The sequence below is a fragment of the Cynoglossus semilaevis genome, chromosome 16 (assembly GCF_000523025.1).
Source record: "Cynoglossus semilaevis isolate Cse_v1.0 chromosome 16, Cse_v1.0, whole genome shotgun sequence".
Taxonomy (NCBI): domain Eukaryota; kingdom Metazoa; phylum Chordata; class Actinopteri; order Pleuronectiformes; family Cynoglossidae; genus Cynoglossus; species Cynoglossus semilaevis.
In genome coordinates, this window is record NC_024322.1 from 12,187,569 (window position 1) to 12,202,937 (window position 15,369).

General features: G+C 40.5%; 1 protein-coding gene across 1 annotated transcript in view; it reads right to left on the reverse strand.

The window, feature by feature from the left end:
* The window catches only part of tanc1b (tetratricopeptide repeat, ankyrin repeat and coiled-coil containing 1b), a 94,721-nt gene that overhangs the window by 55,314 nt on the left and 24,038 nt on the right, over positions 1-15,369 (reverse strand). Inside the window, exons 3-4 of the mRNA XM_008328735.3 lie at positions 10,804-11,004; positions 807-911 (exon numbers count right to left, since the gene is read on the reverse strand). Coding sequence (XP_008326957.1) covers positions 807-911; positions 10,804-11,004 — 306 coding nt within the window. The remainder of the gene's footprint in view (positions 1-806; positions 912-10,803; positions 11,005-15,369) is intronic.

Sequence of the window (15,369 nt, forward strand, 5' to 3'; positions counted from 1 at the left end):
TGTCAACAAACAGATCTGTCAAAACACTCCCAGGAGATTCAAACCCATGACACTGACTCACTCGCAGTTGCATCAACTGTGATGAGACGGGCATGATATTCATTTTGTATTCCTCCACCCGCCTGTCGTCCACTCTAACCCCAAACAATGCTACGTGCCGGCTCAATGTCAGACACGCCCTCGTGCTTTGGTATGTAACATCAGCAGTGACTGGGCAGCTCAGGGTTACAACTGTCTGCATGTCAGAGCCAAGGTGCAATCAGAACAAACTCTGCTTTCTCTGCTGCTGTTCCCTCAAAATATCACATCCTGCCACCACAGAACTCAGCCTATGGCAGGAATGTAAGCCGTCACACAAACCCAACCTCGGAGCACAGGAATCAGGCAGTAATATAATAAAGGCTTAAATGACAGCCATGTGATCAAAAACATGATCACAAATACTGTACGTGCAATTCTACTGAGAGGATGTTTCCTTGATTGTGTTCACATGAGACAAATTGAGTGCTTCGCTGTAAATGTCTCTCCAGACAGAGAGGAAAACTGATTCTTCTGAAAATGTAACCACACGCTTTTAAATAAACACAAAACCATTTCTTTCTTTGTCTGCCGGGCCAGGAACACTGGTCACATTTAACGGTTCACTCATGCAGTAACTGAAGAAACCCTTAAATCGGGGTTAGGTATAACAAAGACAGGCTTCAATATTACAAACAAACAACAAACAGGAAAAGGGATCACAAAAGACTGACTTTCTAACTTTGTTTCAAAGTTTCCAAAATCCCATGTGAAATATCAAAACTCACCATTGTGCGAGGACTCCTTGTTATCGGCCACCTTCCTCAGCGCTGAGACAATGGCATCAGAAGGTACACGAGGACTCTCCACATACTTAGGTTTCCTGCTCGGACCTGCCAGCATGGATCGCAGATGCAGCAGGGATATAAAAGAGAGAGAGAGAGAAAAGGACAGAGAGTGTGTCAGACCAAGCGGCAGAGAGACGAAACTAAAGAGACGAGAGCATTAGAGAACCAGAGAGAGCGTCAAGAGTTCTCGCTGGATTAACATGTTCCAGATGGAACTGGAGATGAGAGGCAGTGGTGTCATCGTTGGACAGGCTTGGCTGCACTCTGCGGCTCGCATAAAACTCACACACCAGCGCGGCTCACGCTCACGCTCACACTCACACACACACAGACACACTTTCTCAGACAGCACCCTGCGCTGATAGCAGCTCTGCTCTGTCTGACAACTCCGAATATTGTTTTGCATGGGCAGAGACGACCAATAAAATACTGCTGACCAGCTCTGGGAATGTAAGCTGCAGCAGGAAACCACAAACAATTAGCCTCTTATTGAACTTTAAATCACACACACACACAAGCTCTAGATAAAATCTGCAAAACAGTTAGAGTTATTCTGTAAGTGTATCTGTAAGTGGTTCTGTGGAACACACCCCTTCTATTGCTGCAGGATACACATGGACAGATTAGGATGCAGGCATCCTGGTACAAGTCAGTTGATTTATCTGGGACAATGTTACCACTCTCTAAAGACCGTCTTTGTCTTGTGAGGTGCAGAAGAATATAGCTGGCTCTTCTTTTTTCCCCTGATCTCACAGTATGGTAGACAGAGAAATAGCACAGCTTCACAGCAAATGTCTGCTAAATGTGTTAGACACTAAAATAAATCACCAATTTAGGCTAAAAGCCAACATTCAATCAACTCTTAAGAGACAAAACAATTATGCTGTTTATTTGAGTTATGGCTAAAGCCTGTTTTTTTTTTTTTTCGACGCAGGAATATAATTGTTTGCACTTGATGGAACTCCGGCAATGACACTAGACTAAATACCATGCCATAAAACAAACATCTTTCAAAGAACTGACTGCGCACACCCGGATTTGGCTGTGTTCAACAGAAATCCATTCCAGAGTTGACAATTAAAAAACTAAAGATGCAGAAAATACTGTGGAAACAAAGCTGGCTGCATTTCTATCCATAAATCCATTAAAAAAAGGAACAACCAGCATTCTTTGGCAACCCATCTGAATGCTGCTCCAGCCTTGATCCAGTGTAACCCAATCTAAAGCTCCTTCTCCAGACTACTGTTATCAGATGACTGTGAATGTAACCCCAGTCATAACATGAAGATTGGACGGGAGAACAGAGATAGCCGTTTCCTATTACCAATGCAATATAAGTCACTCTGACCTCAAACAAAAAAGCTCCTCAGAATCAGATTGAGCAATTTCTTAAACCACACAGGCGATTTTAGTCACAGATTATTGGGTTATTGCCCAGCAAGAGGAGCAGGAGAAGGAGGGGGAGGAGGTGCAGCAGCAGTGGCCAGGAAAGGTTCTGGAAGTGACTCTGCAATGAACCATACAAGAGAGCGTTCAGAGTCAGCTTGCTGCACAGTGCCATCTATGGATATGCAGCTTGAAATGCATAGCGAGGAACTTTTGGTGCCTGAAAATAACCTCTGCAGTCTTTTACTGCTTTTCAGCATAGGAGGAGACATAAGTCAAGTCGAAGACGTCTGAGTGAAAGCACAGAGTGTAATTGTCTGTCACAAAAACAACAGAAGGCAGTAGTTGTAGTACGCGGTGATGACAGTGTTGTTCAAAACCACTATAATCTGAGGGTTGAATTTCAAGCACATGAGATGTTACAGACCTTTGGATTTGAGCAGATTGATAGTTGAAAGAGTGCAGGGGAGTGATTCAGAGAAAGACCTTTCTCAGCAATTCAAGTTGGTCTGCTTCACTGCAGAGAAAGCCAACGAGCATGTCCTGAAAACCTCCATTCATCTGTGTGTAGTCAGACTCCGTCTATTACCGAGGAGTCACACGGCTCCAATTAAAGAGGGTCTTCAGAGGCACAGAGGGCTGTGTGTGAGACACACTAGGTTCAGGTAAATGTCCTGGACCCAAGGAGCAAACCAGCCGTGTTCAATGTGTTTCATCTAACAACAACTACAGGCATAGTCTGGTTAATCTTAACCATATGCTGCAGTGCAGCGTCGGTTTACACAAAAAAAGCCATGAACACAGGGTCGACACACAGAATAACAAACATGTGGTAGTTTTAGGCAATATCCAAAAGTTATTTGTCTTCCATCTGAAATCTCATCTCCAGATTTGTGAGGCTGCTTAGATTCGTCCTTCAGCTGTGGAGGAGCTGATGGATGAGACACTGCAGTTTATAATAAGGTCACAACTTTTGTCATACGTACAACAACAAAAGGGCAGTGAAAGAAAAAAGCCAAAAAGTATCCTCTCTACTTCTGACCATGTGTTAACAGGTTGCAGGGAGTCAGAACTGTTTTTCTTTTTTTTTTTAAAGCCAATAGTAACTCAACAGAAATAATAAGTAAAAAATGCCATTCTCAGATTCTTAATTTCTGATTCAATACAGTATCACTGATGCAAACTCTCCAACCCAGTAGGTGGCAGTAATGCACTCCGTCAGTCTGAAAGAAGCTGTGCAGGATGCAATGATTAATGTTAGCACAAAACATTACATTTTGCTCATGACCAGCAAATAAATGATAGATTACTTTAAGCAGAAGAGAGCAAAAAAGAAGACAACAACATATGATGCGTGAAATTTTTTTGACACATTGTCTCCATGACAGTTAATACTTCTTCACTCATTCTGACAACATGACCTGTCTATCTTTTGCATATGTACAGTATATCTGTGAGGAAGTGTTATAGTATGGCAGAATTTAAAGCAAACAAAAGAAGTAGAAAAAAAGGTGTAGGGTGTGATAAGGCAGGAAGGAGAAATACAAAAAAAAAACAAAAAAAAAAAACAGCCAAACCTTCAGGCTAAAGACAGGAGTCTCCTCTACTCACCAGCATCTACAGTATAAGACAGGAATCCATGAAGAGTGAGCCAGCCACTGAGCAGCAGGAAGAACACACCGACAGCATGTTCTGTCCAGTAGATTCCAGTGAATGAGAGGACTGTTCATGGTTACCAAGTGATCAAGGAGTTTTCCCAGCATTCTTTAAGATGGACTCTTGACACTCTTCACATTTCAACTTGTCAATGAGACAGTGTGCCCTCTTTGTGCAGCAAAGGGGAATGAGAGCAGCCCCACAACAGCGCTCTTTATATTCCAAAATGTCATTCTTCATCTCAAAAGTGACCTGGAGCTGCTACTGCCTCATGGTGGTGTCCAGTCAGTCGGCTACAGTATAGATTCACGTCAGTCCAAGCTTGTATAATATAAAGATATTGACGTAATTGAAGATGACTTTGGAAGGCTTTGTTGGAACATGTCCATATACTTTGCCAATAAGACCAATATTTATAGCTATGGGGGCGGGTGGGGGTGATCCAATGTCCAATTAGATTTGTTTCATTACAATTCTATTACTAACAGCACGGATGAAAAACAAAAACTTATTGAAAATGCTTCTTGGCATTCACTCTTCGTAGTGAATGTGTTTCTTATTGTATATTAAATGGTCAAATATGCAATAATTTTTAAACTACCTTGGACTCTAAACATAACCGAGTGGTGACTTACATCAACAGCCAAACACTACAAAGTAACAAGCATCATGTCCCCTGTCAATCAATTACATCACTCTAACCTGACTAGAGATGACAGCACATACCTGTCAATCAATCACATCAACATCTCACTGACATATCCCTGTGTCAAGTTGATTTAGTGCATAGAATAGCTTGGATCAAAATGTGGTAATATTAAAGAGACAGGACAAAATGACAACATTCCTCACGAGGAAACGCTGTCTTATCCCACACAGGTTGTTTAGGACTGGAGCTCAACATTGAAACAAACAATAACAGTTATATCAATATATTCCTACTGGCCATCAAAACCTAGTATTGAACACAGCGTTTCATCAATAGTCCTTTGGTGTCGATTATAAACTTGTGTCTTTAATACTAGTTTCAGGTGAAGGTGGTGAACTGGGATCCCACTGCACTAGAAGCTGGAGGGAGCTTTGTTTGATAAAAAGTCAAGGGCGGAATGAAGTGGAGTGAAATGGAGTGAGAAGTGGAGTGAAAAAACAGATCACTGGGTGTCCGTCAGAGGAACCGTTCAAAGAGTCCACGGCATCACAGGGCCTTTTGCAGCTCAGCCCTCAGAAAGACATTAATAAACCTACAGAACTGTCTTGTTGCTGTCAGCAGCCCAGAGGTGACTTCAGGAGAGTTCACCTGAAAGAATCTCCTGCTGCCTTTGAACCACTCTTCTGTCCTCTTGACAGAAGGACAAAATAAACTGCATTGGTACTGCACAGTGGACAAGGACAAAAGACTGCTGAATGGAAGGTGCAGTAATTCATCTCCACATTAGAGAACATTTTACCTGACTGTAGATCGTGAATTATTGTCATTCCTCAGAGATCCGAACACCATTCATCAATCAACAAATACCATTTAAGCCTCAAGGTTACAGTTAAATCATCTAAAAAATTTTAAAGAAACTTTCTTTGTTTACAAAAAAATGGGTAACTTTTATAGAATCGACTGCACCATCATCTTCATCATCATCATCATCCATGGCTACCAAAGCCATCTTTTCAAAATGTAAGACATCACTTATGCCCCTCTTATATTCAGTGTGTTTACAGTAAACAGAGGAGAGGCTGCTACAGCACAGAGATAAGGAGGTGAGAAGCCAGAATAAGGTCACATACCGTGGAAGCACTGTCTGTGGAAGTAGTTACATGAGTGGAGTGAAGAGACAAACACTCAGAGAGATACATCTTGGTTGACAATGGCTTTTGAGCAAAATACAGATCTTTGAGCGAAAGTGGACGCATTACATTGTTCCCTGAAGGACAGAAATAAGAAAGTGCTCCTCTGTAGACTACACTGCAACGACAAAATACGTGTGAACTGCTTTGAAGTTCATTGAAGAAAGACATTTTTAGATTATGGCAAAAGTGTCTCCTTGTCAAGTGATAAATAAATTCAATTAGCATTTTATAGTCACAATCAATAATTCTAAAACGGAGCATGAATTCAATATTTATTAAATCTCATTTAGAGGAAAAACAAGGTTTCAGGATGTTGTGATGGTACGCTGAAATGTCACCAGGCTTCTGTGACATTCCAGGTTTCAAATCTAGATGTTGTCTCGTGTTCAGCCTCATGATCAATTTGTCTTTATTCATGGTGATTCTTATTTTTTAAATCTGACAATTTATGTTCATCCATCCATCCATCCACCCAGACAGTTCCCCACTGTACTGTGTTTTCTAAACCACTTAAAGTTGCCTGTGGCAGGAAGAAAAAAAAAATCACTTAACTCATTTCTGATACCAGGGATCACTTCCCCTCTGTGATAATTCCATATACAAAAATTAAAGGGATCTGATGACGTGATGATAAATTCATGCATCACAGCCCAATCAAAGACAAAGCTAAGTTGGCACAATTCTGTTTCTGTGCAATCAGTGGGGATTTGAGCATCACCTCTGCTCTCTGTTCTAATCCCTATCAGTGCTACTGGAAAATCCTACTGTAAATCTGCAGAGTTAAGCAGATAATATATTCCACTGAAGCTCTGAGCCTCAGCTGCAGACACATCAGATGTTTTCTTTTTTTCTTTTTTCTTTTAATGGTCTTGGAAAAGCTTTAAGTTGACCACATATCCAATTGTTTTAACACACCAATGGGACAATAACTGACTGCAGCCAGTGGAGGTCACTGTGGAGATGCCCAGGAGACTAGGGAAGCCATTAAGTTCTATTAGCTTTAATGGCTTAAAAGATCTGAAAACCACAATTACTGTGTGATCCGTTACACTCTACCCACTTCAAACTGAGAGACCTTGGGTTTTTTTAATACCTGATCTCTGACCCACGATGGTTTGAAGGAAGATGGGTCCATTCAGCTAACAGTTAATGCCTCTCTCTGGGCCAGCAGAGGTCCTGTAAACTATTAAGACTGTAAACTCTAGGTGCTGTTCAACACATGTCAGGGTGCTGTGTTTCATGGTTAAGCTCAGGGCTTAACTGATCAAAGCTGCACCACTCAACACCACCAGGGCTTTGCAGCTCAGGCATCCGTCACACTCCTAATTAACTCAGTATTTCTCTGTTGTCCCTTGTGAAGTTTTTCATGAAAAGAACAACCACTAAGTCGAAGCCTCGCAAACTGTGATAGATTACCCAATGTGTCAGGAAATGAGCCCTAGCCACAAAATGCTCTTCGTATCTTCGAAACCGCTTCCCGGCCAAAACAAAAGTGATGACAGCGGATAAATCAACCTGTTAGGACTATGAAGGGTTTATAAAATATTTTCACATCTTTTTTTAATCAGAAATTGTGCATATGACCTTAATGTGTATTTCCATGAATGTAGACAACGACCCACATGATCTGCAGGGTCACCAGAGAAGTTAGATGAAAGAAGAAAAAAAAAAGCCCACCAAAAGTGCTGTAAACCATGAGCTTATTTACTGCTTGGTGAGGCTGATTGACAAATAGGGCCATCTCATCTGAACAACCTCAACAAATGCTGAGCATTGAGATGCTATTTTGAGGTCAAGGTGCTTCAGTGAAGTAAAGCCCCCATGTCCAAAACAGGACACATCTGCCAATCACAGATAGAAAGCGTATTACCTTGGAACAACATCAACTGACATTTTGCAAGGCAAAAAAACAAAAACAAAAAAAAAAAACGTCCATACCATGAAGAATGAGACATTTTGAATAATTATTGAATAATTGCATCTTACAGTTAGTTTGGTAAAATGGTAAACAAATGGTTTACCTTTTAAATACATTAGCTTTAAGTGAGTGTAGCGGTTAGCACGTCTGCTATTAACATGAACATTTCCCAAATGTGGGATCAATGAAGGTCTTTTTTATTTATTTTTTAACAGCGACTGTTCAGGCTACAACTGTATTGTTTAGTATTTGATTTTTTAAAAAAAGGTGGTTTTTAAACGGAAATAAACAAAAATTATTTTGGCTCTGAGGTGAATTTTTTTCATAATAAAAATTCATTTCCTTTGTCCTGTTGTTGTTATAAGACTGAATTTGGTGCCAGAAACATGTGGTCAGTTACTGCTTAGCCAAGTGTCGGTGAAAGCTTTATACAAACCGCTCTACTGAAAGTTTGGAAAACACCAGTCGGATGTGGATGGCAGTCATTATCTTAGGAGTCAGTGAATGGACAAAATACTGTTATGTTATACTGTGCACACAGGTCACACAGAAGGTGCTGTTCCTAAACAATACACATGCACTGTTAACCCTTTGTTTAACTTCCTAAAAGCCTTTGTTGCACATTATGACCCTTTGTTTAACTTCCTAAAAGCCTTCGTTGCACACTGTGTTTACACCACCTCACCCTGTGTCTGCTTTGTTCAAGCCTCTGAAACTGTAGAAATCACACAAAGGGACTGTCTATGAACGGTAAACAATCCAGTTTAATGGTCCGGAAAATTAATCCCTGCATTTAGAAACAATTTATTATGACCTATTATGACATTTATTATTATGTGTGCACCATATTACATGTACTGTACATGGATGTGGTTGTGAGTATTTGAGCCCCTTTACTTCTGATTTGTTCATGGCTGTTGCTTCTACTAACTCCCTTGTCACTGTACATTTCCAAAACATGTTTCCTGTGTTGGAAACTCTTTCGTCTCCACATCTGTGGTGCATGACTACAACCATCTGTGGATAAGTCCTCACTGAGCAGGAACACCTTTCAAGATCAAGTAATGAGCAGTAGAGATCAGGAACGTGTTTAAACTTCTACACAAGATTTATATTCTATCCAGGAATACATAAATGCTAGTACTGCAGACATAGTGTTCATGGGCCAGTATCACTGCAGCTATAAACCACTGGGGTTGACCAATAAAAATATCATTAAGAAACAGTAATGCACCCACCCATAATGTAGGAATACACTGGTTCAGCATTAATACTAAATCACCACTGGGTAATGTTACCAAGAATTTCAGTTTCCAACCACTAGGGATTCCGCCTAATTAAAGTAACATTAAGAATTTCCATTTATTTCTCTGTTCTATCATTATTTTAAAGGAAAACACACACATCTTAACCACTGAGCTATAACTAAACTGGGTTTTTAACACTCCACTGTCTCCATGTCTGAATGTGGCCGGGAAACAGAAAATGCAGCACGACCCAGTATGTTTTCATCGCTGACCTGAGACATTTCCTACAGTATGTGTTTATTAACTGGAGCTGTGAACTCTCCCCCTAAGGATTTTCACAGTTACCTCTGAGGACCACAGAGGAGCGTCTCAAACCCTCCCCCGACCTTCACTCCTGCGTTGATCTCCACAGTGTTCTGTCTTGTCTGCCCTTTTTTCTCCCCTTCTTCTTTTTTCATTCCTCGGAGCGAGACATGAGGGAATATACCTTTAATGAGTGTTCCTTCTCCTCTCTCCCATGAGCCCTCTTCACCTTTACAATCTCATCCTTTTTTCCCCATCCTGGTCATACCAGTTAACACACATTTTATTAGTGTGCTGATTTAAAGTAATCATAGAAGTTGCAGTTTTGCCATAAATAGCCTGTCAATGGATTTTACTATCACTGTCGGGTATTTTAGCTGATTAAATTGTGTGCCAATGAAAAGCCTTTTAAAAAGTATCAATTACATTTTGCTGCTTTTGTCAGAGAACAAGAATGTACTGATCGTGCATCTGGGCTCTGTTAACATTCAAATAGTTCACTGCAGAAACATGTAAGGCCTGAAAATCAAACATCATGATTACAACTAATGAGGCTTGTGACGATCCATGCGTGCAAAACTGGTTTAAAAGGTAAACAACCAAAACTGGATTTTTACATTAGATATGAATGTGAAGGTACAAGTCTGTACAAAGATCAAACCCCACTCCCCAGGCCCCGCCCCCCTCCCACCAACTCATCTTTACACTAAACAGATCAAAGCTGCGAATACTCCAAACAAAGGCTAAGATAGCCCACAGATGAGAGCCACATGTGAGTGGGGGGGCGGGGGGGCACGCTGGCCACTTAAAGGATTTCTCTTCTCTGTGTCAAGTCTTCAGGATACAAAGGCTCGGGTCGAACCCTGCAGCTGCAGTGGAGGAAGCCCAGGAGGGCACACAATTAGATCCAGTGTAAACATCCACCCATTACGAGCCACTAAAGTGTAAACACGCAGCACAGTTGTACAGGCCTATACTTCAACACAAGGTGATCAAATAAAGGCATGAAGTGACAAAAACAAATCCCTGTGTGTGGACCGTGCTAAAAGGTTGGATCTGGGAAGGTGGAGCTAATGTTACGATTTCAAGCTGTGGTGTTCAATTATTTCCCAAGATAAACTACTATTAAGATGACAACAGTAGTATCTGGAGTATTTTAAAGCAGTGGTTCTCAACATAGGGTCCCCAAACCTCTCTGGATCTGTAGGCCATAGTCAGGGGTTCCATGACCCTTTTGGTAGTGTGATAATTGTTAATTGATAATTGACATTGTTTTGGCACATTAAAATAAACCTCCTGCATAAATTTAAATTGGGCCAATGGAAACTCTGGAACATCTGTGACACATCAGCTGAACACCTGTTCCTTCTGCTGTACTTGGGTCTTTTGGCCAACTAGCTAGCAGCTACAGAGAAGTACATAGTTATTCCACATTGTCAGAAGAAAGAGTTATATCGATCTTTAATAAACAAAAATAAAAAAAAATACCGCACAGTTGGTGAGAACACCTCACTTAAAAGGATCAAAATGTATGAAATGGATGTTTAAAAATCATGGAACAAACCACAGTGAGAAGCTACTTTACCTGGTGATCTCTTGCTAGGACGTAAAGGCATCATGTAGGACTGTCGTGGCAGGAGAGGTGAGGAGGGCAGTGACATGGACACTCCTTTAGCCAGGTTTAGCCTGAACACATCGTCCGGTATGTTTTGGTGGCTGCTGCCAGGTCCCTGCATGTTCCCCTCCAGTGGGAATTTCCTCTGGGCACTGTGACAGTGAAGATCAGCTGTAGAGAGGAATTAAAATACCGTTATAGTGGGTCAGAAGCGCTTTGGGATTTTGAAGCTACAACATCAAAGTGTGATTCTAGGTTAAGGCCGTTTAAACTCCCAGTACTCTTTAACAAAGCAGTGTGTGTTTTGTAAGTGTACTAAGCACTAATCTGCTATGTGCACAAGATTGAGAGTTAGATTCAGAGTTAGAGGGAGGGGTAGAACCTCACAGAGCACTTGGTTTTTGTTTATTTCATGCTATTGTAAAAATCATTATTTCTCCTTAGGGAATACACTACCAAACACAGGCTGATAGGTTAGGAGTCTGAATACCACCTGTAAATGTTTGTACAGGTAATCAGATGGTAAACAAATAAACCACACCGAGTACAGAAAGTTATTTGATTTGATTTTTGTGGCAGAATTTCTCGTTTGGTACTTTTTATTGTAAATTTGGTGTGAGAAAAATAATAAATTGACTTGACTGACTGAAAACAAGTTAAGAGTATTTTCAACACAATAATTAGTGATAACTGATGTAATGTCTTAGCTGTTTCTACACACACCAAGCCTTTCAATAAATAAATAAAGTTGTCCAGATCAACCCTGGAACGGCCCCTAAAAGAACAATGTACCAAATAATTTTCTTTTACTACCATCCCGAGTCTGACGGCCAGAAATGTAAAACCTCAGAGAAAACTTTGGAAATATTTTATGCTGCCAGCACAGAACAACTTGGTTCTGATGGTTATATTGTGCAGGAGACAGAGGTTGTTTCTGGACAAAACCACAGAAGTCCTTCACGGTGTCAGATGTGAGATAAAACACATTTCATGCATTTTTCAAACATTTTCAGCTCCAGTGGTTTTTGTTTATTCCTGATTACTGACTGTTATTCAACCTAACACACAAAGGTGCCACAGGCCTCTTGACAAATCAGCTTACAGCACAGGGATAAAGGTGGATCAGCACCGACTTCAATGCATGTGCACCGACATTTCCTGTAAGTGATGCAAACAAGGAAAATTAAATATTAAACACTGATCTTTTGTTACTTTGAGACTGTTGCCAGGCTGGTACGGAGACTTTACAGAGCACATTAAACACACATGACATTCTCATCTCAACACAGGAACACCGTGTGTCTAAAGTCAGTGTTTGCCACACTGCTGTTTATCTAAACCGTCAATGAACTGTCTACGTATGTGCCCTTATTAAATGCAGGCTCGCTGCCAACGGTGCATGCTTCATCAAGCGCGCCTCCACCGTTTATTTGAAGGTTCTGTTTCTCCTCCACTGCCTGAAAGTTTACACGCATCACTCTTCAGGTTCACCTCGCAGGGATTTGCGTTGATTAGTGGCTGAAAAGATGCCAAATATCGCTCAACATCTGTATCTTCACCAAAGCTGTTACACATGCAGCGGGGAGACTGACGTGTGTTTAAAAGTATTTGAATACTTTGTAAGGTGCTTTTAATCTCAGACTGTTGAAATCTCTTTAGAGATTTCAAACAGGACAGACTGGAGCAGGTAGACTATGGTGTAATGTTTTAGAAGTGGATTTTTTTTTAATAGCATTTAAAACATAGAAATAAATAGAAAGTATGAATATGCATTAGGGACCACAAGGTTCCTGACAAGGCCAAACAAAGTGAAAGTCTACTACTTTAACACAGGTGTACCGTGATGTAAATGCACAGTAAAATGTCATGACTGATAAGAACATGAGAGATAAGTCCAAGTGGGAAAAAGAAAAAGAAAAAAAAAGATTCATCCTGGAAAACAAACAGCAGCTCATTATATCTACTTTAACCCTGGGTCATGGTCCAGTGAGTATTTCTCATGCCACTGAGGCACATGGGAAGGCCAACCAGTTAGTGGAGTAAATATGGCCGTGTCATTGACCAGTGGGTTTAAGATAACATGCCACTCACAGAGCACGCTGTCCGACTCCTCTTTTCAAGGTGATTTATGGGAAAAAGAAGTGTGTTATCAAAACTGTCACTCACTGGCAGGTTTATATTGAGACACGTCATCGTTGTTCATCTTTTCCAATACTCCCTATTCCCTCTCGACTGAACTCAGCTGCACCAAGCTCTTTCTTGAATTAATAGACAACAATGTGAATCACAGCCAAAAAACAAATAGCAAAATAAAAAAAATAAAAAAAACGATTGGATGCAAATGTTTTGTTGTCAACAAGAACTGTGAAAAAATCAACCACTGGAAAAAGGTTTTTAAGAAAATGAGGATTTAATAGGGAAAACATTTCAAGCAATGGCTTTTTAAAAGCATTAAATCTTATAAATTATTCCATCCTCTGGGTTGATATGAATATTTAAAATAAGAATATGACTCAGCGTATGACAGCTTCATGACATTGAATATAATTTAACAAACAGATCATGACATTGAATATAATTTAACAAACAGAAATATGACAGAGAAAAGCCTGAGAGATAGACAGATTTTTCAGTTTTTGATCTTCCATCTTATGTCAAACTACAGCTGTAGAATCAGTTGAATACTCAACAATGATATATATATGTATATGTAAAGTACTCCACTACTGAACTGTTTAAGAAACAAAGAAAACAAGACAAACCCAAATCCAAGTGTCCCTCTGCATAAATCTGAACGTTTGTTTGGTGAACTGGAGATTCTGCAACACATGTTTAGAAGATTAAAGTTTCCTGCTGCCTCAAATCTATTTGACAGGATAACATACTTTGTTAAACTCCTCACGGAATCTACAACGGCACTCTTAATGCCAAGACCCAGTTGAACCGGTCACAGCAGTGTATAATACAGGCCAGGTGTGCTGGAGGAAAAATTCTCCAGAAATCAGTATTCTTACATTGCAAGAATGGAGTTTTCTTTCCCCACTTATTGTTCTCTTTGAAACACATGTCCCTCAGTAGTTGTCCTCATCCCATCCTGTCGAGATTAAAAAGGTTTTCTCTTCTAATTTCCCATTATTTACACATGGCTGTACCTCATTACTTGTTTTCTCAGTGATATGCAATGCCTTCAATGAGGGAAAGAAATTTATTTTACATTTGTGAGCAAAAAATCTCAACGGAAAGTCCATTCCAGCCAACCATTCAACTAACAGTAAAGTACAGGAGACCCTTCTGTGGTATGAATATCACCCACTCATCATATTAAAATTAATGCATTATCAACCTCAAGATAACATGTGGTACCTCACTGTTAGCGCAGACTGTACGTCAGCAGACCTAGCAAAAGCTTAACTGCAGATGTGGTGAACCACAGTATGGACTATTAGCTAAGGCTCCGTGTTCACCACTGTGCAGCTCAGCAGATTAGCACTGACGCCCGTCTGCAGGACGTTTGAACAAATCACTAAAGACAGAACTACAAGAGACAAGCTACTATTTAGTACTATTCATCCTGATCCTTTCCACTGGGAAGTGCCTAGCCTCTGGGTCTAATCAAAAACAGCTACCCAGTTTCTCCGCTTCCACCTCACCACAGGGGACATAAAGGTGTCCTGTGTTTTAAAAGGTGTTCCCAAACAAAGAGAAATGCCAGAGACAGGAAGCGGAAAAGTTGCAGCAACACCTATGAATGCCCTTGGGCATATAAATACCTAAGCCTGACCCACAGGTCACCAAGCCAAGGTCAGAACCTGCAGCTACCCTGACCTAAAAGGAAACATCCAACGCAGAGAAACCAAAACTAGCTCACAGGGAAGTCTATTGAGGCTCCTTTGCACATTCCTTGTGCACAGAGGGTTGCGAAGTATTTCTAAATATGAGCTTCAGGTTTAGAATTTGATTCTTATCGAAATGAGGATCCAGCATTCCAGACATGACAAGATCCCATTTTATTAGGCTGGGCTATTTCTCTCCAGGAGTTTGCTTCTATTAGTAAAAGTTAGTCTCTCGTCCATGTGTGAAATATTTGAACCAGGAAGATTTATGTTTTCCATCATTTTAACAGATTTCCACTAGAGATTGGTTAAAAAGTTGATGTTAATGTTCTGATTTTCTTCGTAGTAGAGTTGAAAAACCTTACAGTTTTGACAGAGACAATGATAGATCGATGTCTTATGATGCCTTCAAATGAATCTTTTTGTAACAGTCATTTCTGTCTTGGAACTTTTTGACTTACGACATACATCTCATGAGTCTGCGGTGGTCAGGACAAATGTGACAAATGTGAAAACAGTGGTGTGCCAGTGCAGTGTGACTACCCCAGTGACTTTGAAGAAGGGGCTGCAGCCACAGCAGGTCACCATGCTGCAGCTGTCACCATATTCAGTGATGAAGAGATTACGCTCAGGTTATAATTTTGGTTGCTTATTTTGAAAACAAGAGGCGCCACATAAAAGTCACTTGTCCAAGTGCTGGTGA